The 14,312-nt window shown below is 39.3% G+C and overlaps 1 protein-coding gene across 1 annotated transcript in view; it reads right to left on the bottom strand.

The window, feature by feature from the left end:
• CMC1 (C-x(9)-C motif containing 1) overlaps positions 1-13,300 on the bottom strand; it is a 64,423-nt gene extending 51,123 nt beyond the window's left edge. The window contains exons 1-2 of the mRNA XM_010842047.1: positions 13,267-13,300; positions 5,463-5,552 (exon numbers count right to left, since the gene is read on the bottom strand). Coding sequence (XP_010840349.1) covers positions 5,463-5,552; positions 13,267-13,285 — 109 coding nt within the window. The 5' untranslated portion in view covers positions 13,286-13,300. The remainder of the gene's footprint in view (positions 1-5,462; positions 5,553-13,266) is intronic.
• Between the last annotated feature and the right edge of the window lie 1,012 nt (positions 13,301-14,312).

The following is a 14,312-nucleotide window of genomic DNA, read 5'->3' as shown; positions in this document are numbered from 1 at the left end:
AGAAAAACCATAGCCTTGACTAGACGGACCTTTGTTGGCAAAGTAATGTCTCTGCTTTTCAATATGCTCTCTAGGTTGGTCATAACTTTCCTTCCAAGGAGTAAGCGTCTCTTAATTTCATGGCTGCAGTCACCATCTGCAGTGATTTTGGAGCCCAAAAAAATAAAGTCTGACACTGTTTGCACTGTTTCCCCATCCATTTCCCATGAAGTGATGGGACCGGATGCCATGATCTTCGTTTCCTGAATGTTGAGCTTTAGGCCAACTTTTTCACTCTCCTCTTTCACTTTCATCAAGAGGCTCTTTAGTTCTTCTTCACTTTCTGCCATAAGGGTGGTATCATCCGCATACCTGAAGTTATTGACATTTCTCCCGGCAATCTTGACTCCAGCTTGTGCTTCTTCCAGTCCAGCGTTTCTCATGATGTGACTGATAAAGAGGACAGGCCTTTTTATCAAGGTTCTGTGTTATTAAACAACAGTTCCGTGATGTGTCAAATAAACAATCCACGCCCTTAAACTTGTTACAATTCCTTTAGAACCAATGCTACCTATTGGCCAACAAATGAAAAAGTGAAAGTGAAGTCACTCAGTCGTGTCCGACTCTGTGCGACCCCATAGACGGCAGCCCACCAAGCTTCCCCGTCCCTGGGATTCTCCAGGCAAGAATACTGGAGTGGGTTGCCATTTCCTTCTCCAGTGCAGGAAAGTGAAAAGTGAAAGTGAAGTCGCTCAGTTGTGTCCAACTCTTAGCAACCCCATGGACTGCAGCCCACCAGGCTCCTCCATCCATGGGATTTTCCAGGCAAGAGTACTGGAGTGGTGTGCCATCGCCTTCTCCAAACAAATGAAAAAGACAGCCACAAAAAACACTGATTCAAAAGAAACACTGAAACACTGTAAAAGAAGGTGCAAGGGATGAAAGGAGTCAGAGAGTAGGAGAACATATCCAGTTTAAAGAAAGTTCCAGGCCACTGCTAATGTCAAAGTCCTTTACTGGCCTTGATCTGTCACACCAAAAACAGAAAAAGTTCTTGCTTCCCAGGTGGCACTAGTAGTAAAAAAAAAAAAAAAAAAACCACCTGCCAATGCAGGAGACATAAGAGACACAGGTTTGACTCCTGGATCAGGAAGATCCTCTGGAGGAAGGCATGGCTACCCACTCCAGTATTCTTGCCTGGAGAATTCTATGGACAGAAGAGCCTGGCAGGCTACAGTCCACAAAATCACAAAGAGTCAGACATGACTGAAGCAACTTAGTACACGCACGCACTACTTTTAAGGCAAACTTCCCTAGTCAACAGAGACATTATAAACTGCTAATTATGCATTTCAAAAAAGCAAAGAAATACAAAGAATTTTTACAAAACATAGCACTTCAGTTACTCTTCCTCTTATGAAGGCTTTATTCTAAAAAATATAACAACAGAATGCATACTTTACCAAGACATATGACAAATAATATTCTTAAAAATATTACTAACATAGAAAATATAAATCATGAAATCAGTGAAGAGTCAAACGTGTGGAAAAAGTCACACAGTGAAAAGTAACCCCCAGAGGTCATCAAACCATCCTCCTGACGTCTGCTGGTATGTCGCAGATTCAAGAAAAAGCAGTGATTCCACCGCCACACTTGGTAGAAGGGGATTTCTGTTTTGGCCTTTGGGAGGTGGGGACACAGTGGGGAGAAAGGCAGAGCCTAGCCATCATTCAAGAGTTTTCCTCCTGTTCATCCCCAGTACACTCAGCCCTCATCGTTACTTTGTTCATTTATTTTAGTGGTTCTGTTCACTGCTACTCATGCTTTGCTATTGGCAAAAGAAGAACATTATAAAGCTGAGTTTTCTATTTAAATGAACTGTACAAATGCCTTTCTTTTGATGTATGCTCTACCAATAGAGTCTATCATCTTGTGAAATGATAATAGTAGGACTGGGACTCTCAATTCTGTATTTAATCATCAAGTCAAGCCATCTTTATTCATCAAATCAAAACTAAGTTCTAAGGGAAAAAGTGATGTACATTCTTTTTCTCTTCAAAAAGAAACAACGAAGTATATCTATTTTACAAAGACAAAAGATTCTCAGGTTGACCCAAGTTTAATACAAACACTGCTTAATTGTTACCCTGAAGCTGAGATTTTCTTGTTTCAGGTTATAATTTTCATTACATGGCAATGGTGAAGTTACCATGACTTTATAAATAATGAACTATAGAATTAGAATCATGTAATTATAGGTAAAAGTCAAATTTTAGAAGCAATAGGGGATGTAACCATGGAACATTCTAAACATTATCCACTACTTAAGACAAATTTTAATTGTGTTTAAACAGAAGGTGAAGTGTGCAACACAGACTGAACCTGTGTAGAGTAAAACCCAGTGGTTGCAGACATAGATAATGAAGGGATCGGGAAAGCGGGTTAAAACTTATAATGAAGACAGAACTAGTAAGAATATAGCAACCTGGCTGAAATTGATATTCATTAGGGTGCTCTTCACATCAATAGGAGCATTTGGACCCTGTGGTCTTTATCAGTGTCCCAGCTGGTAATGGTTGAAGGTTAATGCCTTACCCCATTCTGTTCAATTTTCTATCCTAATTAGCCCTGCAAATCTATAGCTGTGAGCACCAAGTGTCTGTGCTCAAAAGAAACTAATTAATGCTGGCAAATTAGATCAAGTCCAAAGATCCAACAGCCAAACTCTTAGTTAAATGCTCCTTGTTAATAGGAAGTGTAGCTGTCAATAACTGCTGTTGCTGACTATAATGAGGCATCTCTTTTTTTTTCATTGAAAGTGATTTCATTTCTCTTTGTCACTGGAAAAGCTGTTCCATTCCCTTCACAAACCTAAGTTGCTGGCAGCCTGACCCAATTCTTATGATCAGCCGGGTTGAAATGACATAGGGGAAAAAAAAAAAATCAAACAGAAAAGCTTTCTGACATAATCTTGTTTCAGGCATTTAGCACAAAGTCAGATCATTTATTAGAATTCCTATATCTTTATCTGAGAACTATACAATTAGGATGCATAATGCTTTTATATAGAATCCTATGATTATGTAATAAAGCAAAGGCTATAAACAGTAAATAAATCACAATGGAAGTCTCCTGATTCTACATTATGCCTTTTTGTTCAGTTTAAATGGAGTTGTTCTACTCCTGTCTGAGCAATGCCAGTGTATGTGCTCTCCTAATTCACCTGGTTAAACAGCAAGATCATTCTTAATAAAATAATCAATTTTAGATTCTAAAATACCGTTTTGGACCATATGGCCTAAAAGGAAAAAAAAAATCAATATAGGATTATAAAAGTCCAAATACTCAAAGATCATTTGTTATAACATGTTCTATTAGGGATAAATGCATTTAAATAACTCAAATGAACCTCAAATTTCAAGGTGCTTTCAGTCTTCAAAGGATTTTAAATAAAGAAAACCTTAACATTAACACTGTAAGCAACTTAAGTTTTGATAAAGAAGCAAAATTAAATATTTTTTCTGTACCATTACAAAGTAGTAGGTGTGTAACACAAATAAACCTTTTAGAGTTACACTCTAGTTCTTTCATTTCAAAGGCCAAAAACAAAGTTTCATTGTCCAAGAGCAAAGCAAAGGTAGTTCTGAACCCCACACTGGACCGTTTTGCATTTTCATCTGAATCATGACAGTAAACAGTCTGTAACTGAGTTGCCTAGCTTTCTTTCATTCTAAGTATCAGAATAACATGTTACAAAAGAGAATAAAGTGAAAGTCACTCAGTCATGTCTGATTCTTTGCAACCCCATGAAGTGGGACCTGCCAGGCTCCTCTGTCCATGGGTGTTCTCCAGGCAAGAATATGGGAGTGGGTTGCCATGCCCTCTCCAGGGGATCTTCCTGACCCAGGGATCAAACTGGGGTCTCCTGCATTGCAGGCAAATTCTTCTCCAGCTGAAGACCAGGGCAAACTCACAAAACAGAATAAGTAATAACTAATGTTTATAATTTTGAACCAATACATCAGTAATAAGTAAATAATTTCCTGGTAGTGAAAGTTAACCCTATAATTTTATTATCCGTTTTTAAGTTTTCTCCTCCATCACCAGAACCAGGATCTGTATTTTTTAAAGTTCTGTGAGGCGGATGGAAGATCTCTTCCTGAGGCCGTGAGCATGACCACCCACCGCCAGGGATGTACTGAATCGCACTGCAGGTGGCAACGGAGCAAATTCTCCTGAATCTGGGCGTGGGGGGCAGGGAAAGGGCTCCAATCAGACAACTAAGTCATAACGAAAGCAAGACCATCAAATGATACTGATAAATTCCTGATAATTTATAATAAACTTATTTACAGATGGATTTAATTCAAACCTAATTTATAGATGGATTTAAAATGGGAATAGCTCATAATAAGTCATTTAAGAAAAAGAAATGATCATCACACAGTGTTGATTCTGAGGAACTTCTCTTTTATTGTCTTTATCCATCAGTCCCAGAGGTTATTCTCTAAGGAGACAGCATCTAAGGGACAAGAATGTGCCTGACACCAACTGCTCCTGACATAGTCCCCAAACAATAGCTGATACAACCTGGCTTCCTGCTGACAAATGTGTGGGGAACTGCAGTCAGCCAGCCCCGCCTGGCCTAACTACGGTCCGTCAGCAAAGGCCACAGGCAGAGGGAAAACGGGAAGCCGGGGGAAAGTCCACGTCTGCAAGGCTTTGCCACTGCTTCTCTGACGTGGCCAGTCCAAGAGGTAGACTGTTAACACAAGACATTTCTACAGTAATACCGCCATCTGCTTTTCTAATTACCCATCATTTAAGGTCTCATTTTTCACCTTCCATGCCTTTGTTTATATTTTTCACTGTAATATTACATATTAATCAACAATATATCCAGATTTATAGAATACAGGAATACTTCATGTTAAAAACTATTTTCCAAAGAACACAGACATATGTGGGTGCCTAGTACATGCATTTACATAAATACCTTCCACTTAAAATTGTAAAATATAGAAAAATTTTTAAAAAACAGACTCACTGTATTTACCACTGCGATTCCATTCATAATTCAATAATAGCAACATTGCCAAGGAAATCATCTTAGAATTTATTCCTCTATTAATATGTTGACAGAGGACACACAGGTATATGTTACATTTGACGTTTCTTCTTTCCCTATCAAAATCACCAGATTAACTTGTTTCTCCAAAATACAAATGCAAGTTTTTTCTCTATAACTGTACATCTGGGGGAAAAAATGTTCTTTACTGGGAATTTGGGAGAATATTTTTAAATTGTAAATGAATGCTGCTTGTAAGTTCTGAAAGCTGAAATACTGGTATCTTAGTGAAAGGGTGAGAACCAATTCATACATATTAATTCAGTGACTACTTCATTCTGAGGCTAAGGATTAAATTCAGATCATATTATAAAAAACGTATTTGATTTTTATATGAATATTTGAATCTTACCTTGAACTTGTTCAGAACATCTCTCTCGGGCCTTTTCTCTCATTATTTTAGGGATCAAAACATCTTTTTCGACATGTCTGAGATGCTGCTCTGAAAAAAAAAAAATCTTCATTTAATAAAGTCTCAAGTCTCAAGTAAACCACCTGTTTAGGTGAAAAATAAGCACTCTGGTTTACTTAAAATAAAAGCCTATGCAAATATACTAAAAAGTAACTCTTCTATAACCTCATGAAGCTGTAATTAAGTCACTGAAAATCATTAAACATTGTTTTAAATACAACAGAAAAAAACATGAGAGGTATAGGTAACATCTTCCTAAAACTTTCTGCAAACTACATTGTAACACTTATTTGGTGACATATTCCATGTAGTCTTGACAAAATTAACATCATAGACTAAAGCATTATCATTTTTTAATTCGTATAATCCATAAGAAGAGAATTTTTATCAACACCGAGACCCACGGATAGATGAAGAGATCCAAGATTAAGACACATATGTACGTAGTTTCTCCACCTGACAATGAGTAGCTTAAGAAAGAGCTGGCAGAAGAATAAAAAGTGGAACTACCTTGGCAAAGAAAAACAAAGCACAGGAGGTTTCTGTGTGTCTCAAACACAACTAGCATAGTCAGATGAACACGGAGGCCTGGGCTCCTGCTCCAGACTACCCCCAGCATGCTCCTCAAATTCCCAGAGAGCCCTAAAACCCAAAGAGGTGAGTATTCTCCCAGAATCCAAATAATCAGAAATTCCAAAAAGCAAAAGGTGGATGGGATCAGATTAAAGCAGGCAATCTTATGATCCCCAAAGTGGGAAGCATGCCCCACACTCTGAAGCAACAGAAACAGAGAGGAGACTTCCCTGGAGGAAGCCAAAGCATCAGTGGTCGAAATAACCACAGCAGGAGTCAAAGTAGGTCACTCTTTTGCTGCCTTCAGACTGGGTAAAATAAGCAAATACAGGCACTTATCTCCAAAAGATGAGGAAGTTTCTCAGTATGTATCTAGTGACACTTAAGACCAGGAACTCCTGAACTTTTCCTGATCCCCAACATCCTCTGGATGTAGCTATGAAGTGATATAGCATTTGCAGTTAGGGTAAGGGGGCATCGTCTCAAAAAGCAAATAAAATCAGCAACAACCAAACAGCCAAGAATCACCTAAATTTGATAAGGACAACACAGTGAAAGGGAGAAACCCACCACAATGAATCAAGAAGTAAACAACTCCTAAGACAGTTAAAGAGTACAGAAAATAAGACTTTCAAATAAATATAATCAATGTACCAAGACAAATAAAAAGATATGAGCCCTCAGACAGAAACAAACCATAGATCACCTAACTGATGAAAGTATGAAGCTCAAAAATCCTAAAAGCTTCAGAAGGGAAAAAAACATCACCCCACACACAGAGAAACAAGAACCAGATTTACATCATGTTTCATGGGCAAGATGTGGATGCAAGAAAATGATGGTGAAGTAACTTCAAGGCTCTGAGAAGGAATTACTTTATATCCAAGAATTCCAGAGCCAATCAAGAGTGAAATTAAAAATATTCTCAGTGACTTCCCTGGTGGTCCAGTGGTTAAGACTTTGCCTTCCAATGTGAAAGGTGAGAGTTCGATCCCTGGTTGGGGAGCTAAGATCCTACATGCTTTGTGACCAAAAAACCAAAACATGAAACAGACGCAATGCTGTAACAAATTCAACGAAGACTTTAAAAATGGGAGGAAAATATGTATTTTCAGATATGTAGGAACTGAAAAGTTTATCTCTTTCAACCTTACTGAAAAAGAAATGATCTTTGTAACAGTGAGACACGCCAAGCTGCTAATCCAATGTGAATATAGAACAAACACCCTTCTGTGTGCACAGGGAGCCCACAGGAAGGCGTTCAGATAGGTGGAGCAGGACTGATTCTTCTCTGCCTCTGTGTTTGGCGCTCACCTGGGAGACTCCAGCCACAGGCTCTGACTTCAAAACCCACAAAAGCTGGGCCTGGAGGGTTTACTCCAAGACTTCTTTCTTCACATATATATCTTGACACGTGGACTGGGAAGACTGACGGCAAGTTCAATGAGGAAGAGAAACCAAATCACCTCCACAGGGCACAGCAGGGAGGTGATGAGCAGAAGCAAGCAGCCCAAGAAAACCAAGGGAAAGCAGAGCAGCCTTCTCTCTGCGCCTGTTGTGGGGGCCATCAGCCGCATTTCTGCTACCTTCTGTGGGTTTCAAGTCACTGGGCTCAGCTCAGCCTATACCCAGCGGAGAGAGGGCTACATCAAACAGATCTTGACAGATGGAAGATACTGGCGTAACCTTCTTTGTAAAACAAAATTTGCCCCAAGAAGTAACAGAGAACACACTTGGATCAAAAGAAACAAATCCGTTATGTACAAATGTGAAATATACAAACCATGTTAGAAAACACACATTTAAATGTACATGTAAACCTGTAACATCAACAACTAACTTGACCCAAGTAACATTTATAGAGTATTCCACTCAAAGCAGCTGAATATTTAGCAAGATAAACTACAGAATGGGCTATGAAACAGATCTTAATAAGTAAGAGAATTCAAATCATACAAAGTATGTGTCCTGACACCAGTGTGATTAAAGTAGAAATCAGTAACAGAAAGATCTCTTGAAAATCTCCAAGCATCTGGAAAATAAACAACACACTTCTAAACAATCCATGGGTCTAAGCAGAAATGAAAAGGGAAATTAGAAAGTTTTTGTAAATGAAAGAAAATGTAACACATCAAAATTTGTGTAATGCAGCTAAAATAGTACTGATAGAGAAACTTGCAGCACTCAAAGTCCACACTGGAAAAAAGGATGGTCTTTAAGTCAATGACTTCAGCTCCTGCCTTGAGAAATCAGAAAAAGAGGAAAAGAAACACAAGAAAAGAAATAATAAAGATCAAAGCATAAATCAATGAAATGGAAAACAAAATGATCAAACAAGCAAAATGATGGAGAAAAGCAAAGAAACCAAAACTGGTTCTTTGAAAAGATTTTCAAAACTGATAAACAACCTAGCCAGGAAAAGAGAGGTCATAAACATCAGAAATGATACACCTTTTATATAATAATAATGTACTTAATTTGTAAATGTAGGCCAATAAATTTGACAACAAAGATGAAGTAGACGAATTCCTTGAAAAACACAAATAACCAAACCTAACTCATAAGTACATCATATCTATTAAAGAAATTGAATCTGTAATCAAAAGTTTTTTCACAAAAGAATTCCAGATCCAGAGAGCCCTTACTGGTGAATGTGATCAAACATTTAAGGAAGGAATAACATCAATTCCACATAAACTCCTTCAGAAAACTGCTCTGAAGCCAGCATGACCGTGATACCAAAATCAGACAAAGATATTACAAGAAAAAAAAAAAAACAAGAAAAAAAAAAAAAGATATTACAAGAAACCTACCGCCCAATATGCCATTATGAATACTCATGTAAAAATCTTAACAAAGATGAGCAAACTGAATCCAGCAATTAAAAAAAGGATAATACCTCATGACCAGGTGGGCTTTATCCCAGGATTGCAAGATTTATTTAATATTCAAAAAATGAAGAAGTGTAATTCATCATATTAAAAAACATGGTTATCACAACAAACACAGAAAATATATTTGACAAAAATCCAATATCCATTCCTAATTTAAACCTCCATAAAGTAGGAACCAAAGGAAACTTTCTCAACATGATAAACGGCATTTATAGAAAAACCTACTGCTGACATCACACTTAATGCTGGAATGGTTCCCCCTAAAACGGAGTGTGCTAAAGAAGGCTGTTCTTACCACTTCTATTAAGCATTACACTGGGTGTTCTAATCAGTGTAACAAGGCAAGAAAAATAAAAGGCTTCTAGACTGAAAAGAAAGAAAGAAAACCATAGTTAATTGAAGGTCATATGATCATCTATATAGAAAATCCAATGGAATCTATAAAAAGTTACTAGAACTAGTAAATGAGTTTAGCAAGGTTTCCAGACATAACATTAACATACAAAAATCTAATAGAAATGACATATAAGTCAAAGAACCAGAAGATAATTCAATAATAATTTCCCAAGCTATAAAATAGAAAATGGCTTTTTAAAAAATGAACTGAGGCTCAGGAACCTGGAAGACCAAAAAAAAAAAAAAATTTAACATTGATTTTACCACAGTCTCAAAAAGAGGAAAGAAGAATCGCAAGGCTGAAAAAATATTTGAAGAAACAATGACTGAAAGTTTTCCAAATTAGTGAAAAGACAGAACCCTATCAATTCAATGAAACAGTTGAAAACCCAAAGAAATACACACCCAGACAAACCATACTAATACTTCTGAAAATGAGAAAGAAAAATCATCAAAGTATCAGAAATATAGGGGAAGAAAAATTCAAAAGACAAAGGATTTCTCATCAGAAACCACAGAAGCCAGAAGGAAGTGGCATAGTATTTTCAAGTATTAAAAGAAAAGCACTGTCGATCAAGAATTCTATAACCAGTGAAAATATTCTTCAGGAATGAAGATAAAGACAACTCACATGAAGAGAAGCTAAGGTAATTTCCTGCCAGCAGACCTATTCTAAAAGAAGGGCTAGAGGAAGCTATTCATACAGGAAGGAAATATTAACAAAAGGAAACTCAGAACAACAGGAATGAAGAAAGGGCAACAAAAATGGTAAACTCAGTAAACTATTTTTTTCTCGAGTTTTAAAATTTATTTTTGACAGAAGCAAAAAATATAGCATTCTCAGTATACACAGAGGTACTATTAAAGATGACTTCATTGTAAAGGGAATAGGATAAAGCAACTTTGGTAGTAACATATCTACCTTCTATTTGAAAGATAAAATGTTGATTCGACTAGACTGTGATAAGCTATGTATGCATAAGGTAATCTTCAGAACAACCACTAAAAAAAGACAAAGAAATACATTCAAAAACACTATAGAAAAACCAAATGGAATGGAGTCAACCAGACAGTAATAACAGAAAGATAGCAGTAAAATCTCCTGATACCTGGAAATTAAACAATACCCTGCTACTAAATAATTCCTAAGGCAGAAGAGGAATTAAAAGAAGACACTGACCTGAATGAAAATGAAAGCACAACATATCAAAATGTGTAAGACAAAGCTGAAGCAGGGCTTATAAGGAAATTTACACCATAAATGTTCATATTTAAAGTCTCAAACCAACACAGTTGACCCGTGAACATGGGCTTGAACTGTGAAGGTCCACTTACAAGGAGACTTTTCCCAACACACAGGTAATGTGGTATTACACAGTGGCAGTTGGTTGGACCCACTACATTTTATTAGGACAGCATTATTCAGATAGCAAAAGTAAAAACATTTTTTTTTAAAGCATCCTTCAAGATACTGTTCATCTTTCATTAGACTCATTTCTGTTGGTAAAGGTATCTTTTTATAAATAACGTAATTATTTATTGCTGGTACGTAGGCTTCTCAGATGGTGCTAGTGGTAAAGAACCTGCCTGCCAATGCAATGCAGGAGAAGTAAGAGATGCGGATTCGATCCCTGGGTCGGGAAGATCCCCTGGAGAAGGAAATAGCAACCTATTCCAGTATTCCTGCCTGGGAAATCCCACAGACAGAGGAGCCTGCTGGGCTGTAGTCCTTGGGGTCACAACGACACAAGTGAGCACACACACATACAGGCTTGACTGAATCAATGCAACCTTGAAAGTAAAAGTGTCAGTGGCTCAGTCGTGTCTGACTCCTTGCAACCCCATGGACTGTACCCTGCCAGGCTCCTCTGTCCATCAAATTCTCCAGGAAAGAATACTGGAGTGGCCTGCCATTCCCTTCTCCAGGGGATCTTCCTGACTCCAATCAAACCCAGGTCTCCTACATTGTAGGCAGATTCTTTATCATGGGAGCCACCACAGAAACCCAATACAACTTGACTGAACTCTAACTCTAATCCTCTGCCAACAGATTCTGCTCCGATTTCCATGCAGACAAGCATAAGGATAGCTCTGCATTTTCCTTTTTTAACTCTTACTGTCAACACCTTTTAGAAGAACACTGAGCAGCAGCCAGCAGCACCTGCACCTTGGCTACTCCAATTCTGTTTAGACTTTTTGCAGTTGTCTTGATTCTGAGACCTGCCCATGACTTTCCTCTCTTACCTTTGTGTTGTTCTGGTATCAAAGTTACATGACTAAACAATAAATTAGGGACTTTTCTTTGTATTCTCTGAAACACTCTACAAGATAAAGATTATTACCAGTTCTGTGAAAGTCTGACAGAAACCACCTGTGATGGCCAGCTTTATGGTCAATTTGGCTAGGTGCTGCTGCTGCTGCTGCTGCTAAGTCGCTTCAGTCATGTCTGACTCTGTGTGACCCCATAGACGGCAGCCCACCAGGCTCCCCTGTCCCTGGGATTCTCCAGGCAAGAACACTGGAGTGGGTCGCCATTTCCTTCTCCAATGCACGAAAGTGAAGAGTGAAAGTGAAGTCGCTCAGCCGTGTCCGACTCTTCACGACCCCATGGACTGCAGCCTACCAGGCTCCTCTGCCCATGGGATCTTCCAGGCAAGAGTACTGGTGTGGGCTGCCATTGCCCTCTCCAAGCCTAGGTGCTAGTCCCCAGTTACTCAAACAAACACTAATCCAGCTCTTGCTGTGAAGATATTTTGCAGATGTGATTGAAGGCTATAATCAGTTGACTTTAAGAAGAAAGAAAAGAAAGAAAGTAAAGTTGCTCAGTCGCTGAAGTCACTCTTGACATTTCTGAGATCCAGTTAGAGTTAAATCATTGATCAAAGTGAAGTAAAAGTCGCTCAGTCATGTCCAACTCTTTGCAAGTCCAACTGTGGTGTTGGAAAAGACTCTCAAGGCTCCCTTGGACTCCAAGAAAATCAAACTAGTCAATCCTAAAGGAAATCAGTCCTGAATATTCATTGGAAGGACTGATGATGAAGCTGAAATTCCAATACTTTGGCCACCTGATGAGAAGAGGCAACTCACTGGTAAAGACCCTGATGCTGGGAAAGATTGAAGGCAGGAGGAGAAGGGACAACAGAGGATGAGACTGTTGGATGGCATCACTGACTCGAAGGACATGAGCTTGAGTAAGCTCAGGGAGTTGGTGATGGGCAGGGAAGCCTGGTGTGCTGCAGTCCATGGGGCAGCAAAGAGTTGGACAGAACTGAGCAACTGAACTGAACTGAGTTTATGTGTGTGTACCAGGTTTAGTCAGGCTTTGTGACTGACACTTTGCAACCTCATGGACCATAGGCCACCATGCTCCTCTCTCCATGGGACTCTACAGGCAAGAATACTGGAGTAGGTGGCCGTTCACTTCTCCAGGGGATATTCCTGACCCAGGGATCGAACCCAGGTCTCCTTCATTGCAGGCAGATTCTTTACCCTCTACGCCACCAAGGAAAGCCCCAAGGTAATCACAGAAAGACTTTTATCTATTGATCAAATTTTCCGAAGTTTTTTTATTCATTCTTGAGTCAACTGCAGTTTTCAGTAAGTTGGTACTTCTCAAGGAAACTATCCATTTCATCTAAAAGTTCAAAATAATGATATGGAAATGTTCACGTGACTTTTTCCTCTTTACTGCACTTACACCTTTATCCCAGTTTTTACTGCCTGCCAGGGGGTCAACAGACTTTCTGTTAAGAACCAGAGTGTAAATATTTCAAGCTGTGTGGGCTACACACCACCTCTGTCATGCATGCTCCTTGTTGTTGTTTTTTTTCCAAACAACTCTTTGAAAATATTACTAACCATTCACAGCCTACCAGCCTTACCAGATTCTGCCCAGGCCATAGACGGTCAAGGTCTGGCCTACACTACTGATTCATGCCTTCTCGTCTTCCTTACTTTCGCCAGAGCTGCTGTAAGATGAGAAAAAGAACGCTAGCCCACAGAAGGACTGTCAAGTATGGGTGGAGAGAGGAGAGGACTGAGAGGGCGGCCCCAGAGGCGTGGCGGGGCTGCGCGGACAGAGGGGCCAGGATGTGGCAAGGCGGGCTCCCAGGGTCTCATCTCACAGTGAAATAAGGTGACCACTCACCAAGGCAGGGAGACAAAAGAACTGCAGGGGGTACGCCAATTCTGACTCGACAAACTGAATATGAGATTCCTACGAGACACCCTGTGAGTGGAGAGCTGGTAACTACTGGAAGAAAAATAATAAAACTGGAGCCACCTCCACACACTCTTTCTCCTTGTCTATAGTGCAAACCATAGTCATCAGGGTAAAGAATCCACCTGCAATGCAGGAGGCATGGATTTACATGGAAAATTCCCCTGGAGGAGGAAATAGCAACCTGCTCCAGTATTCTTGCCTGGAAAATTCCATGGACAGGGGAGTCTGGTGGGCTACAGTCCGTGCGATCACGAAAGAGTTGGACACGACTGAGCATGCACACACACATGCACAATTAACAGTGCAACTACTGAAGAGATGAGAACAAACACCGTGACGTGCTGATCCAGTTTATACAATCAGCTTCAGCATCTGAGCTCCTCCCTTCACTTACACACCTATAACCTAGACAGACGGCTTATCTACAGTGCGGCCTCATGAATCCACTCTTTCTCTCCACAACTTGCAGTCTTCCTGAAACATTTTTTAAATGTATTATAAGAAGTCCTTCTGATGATTCGTCTAAAACCTCCTAAGGCAAAGAAAATCATATGAATCATGTGAATGTTGATTTCGATTTTCTACACTCTTAGTGTTAAATCTCTGGCAGGGTTAAGACTCTACTGACACTGCAGGAGACACAGGTTCTATCTCTGGTTGGGGAACTATGATCCTGCGTGCTGAGCAGTCAAAAAATAAAAGGCT

The sequence above is a fragment of the Bison bison genome, unplaced genomic scaffold (genome assembly GCF_000754665.1).
Source record: "Bison bison bison isolate TAMUID 2011002044 unplaced genomic scaffold, Bison_UMD1.0 scf7180017864171, whole genome shotgun sequence".
NCBI classification, from domain to species: domain Eukaryota; kingdom Metazoa; phylum Chordata; class Mammalia; order Artiodactyla; family Bovidae; genus Bison; species Bison bison.
The sequence above is the reverse complement of the archived record's forward strand: the minus strand, read 5'-3'. Positions and strand labels throughout refer to the sequence as shown.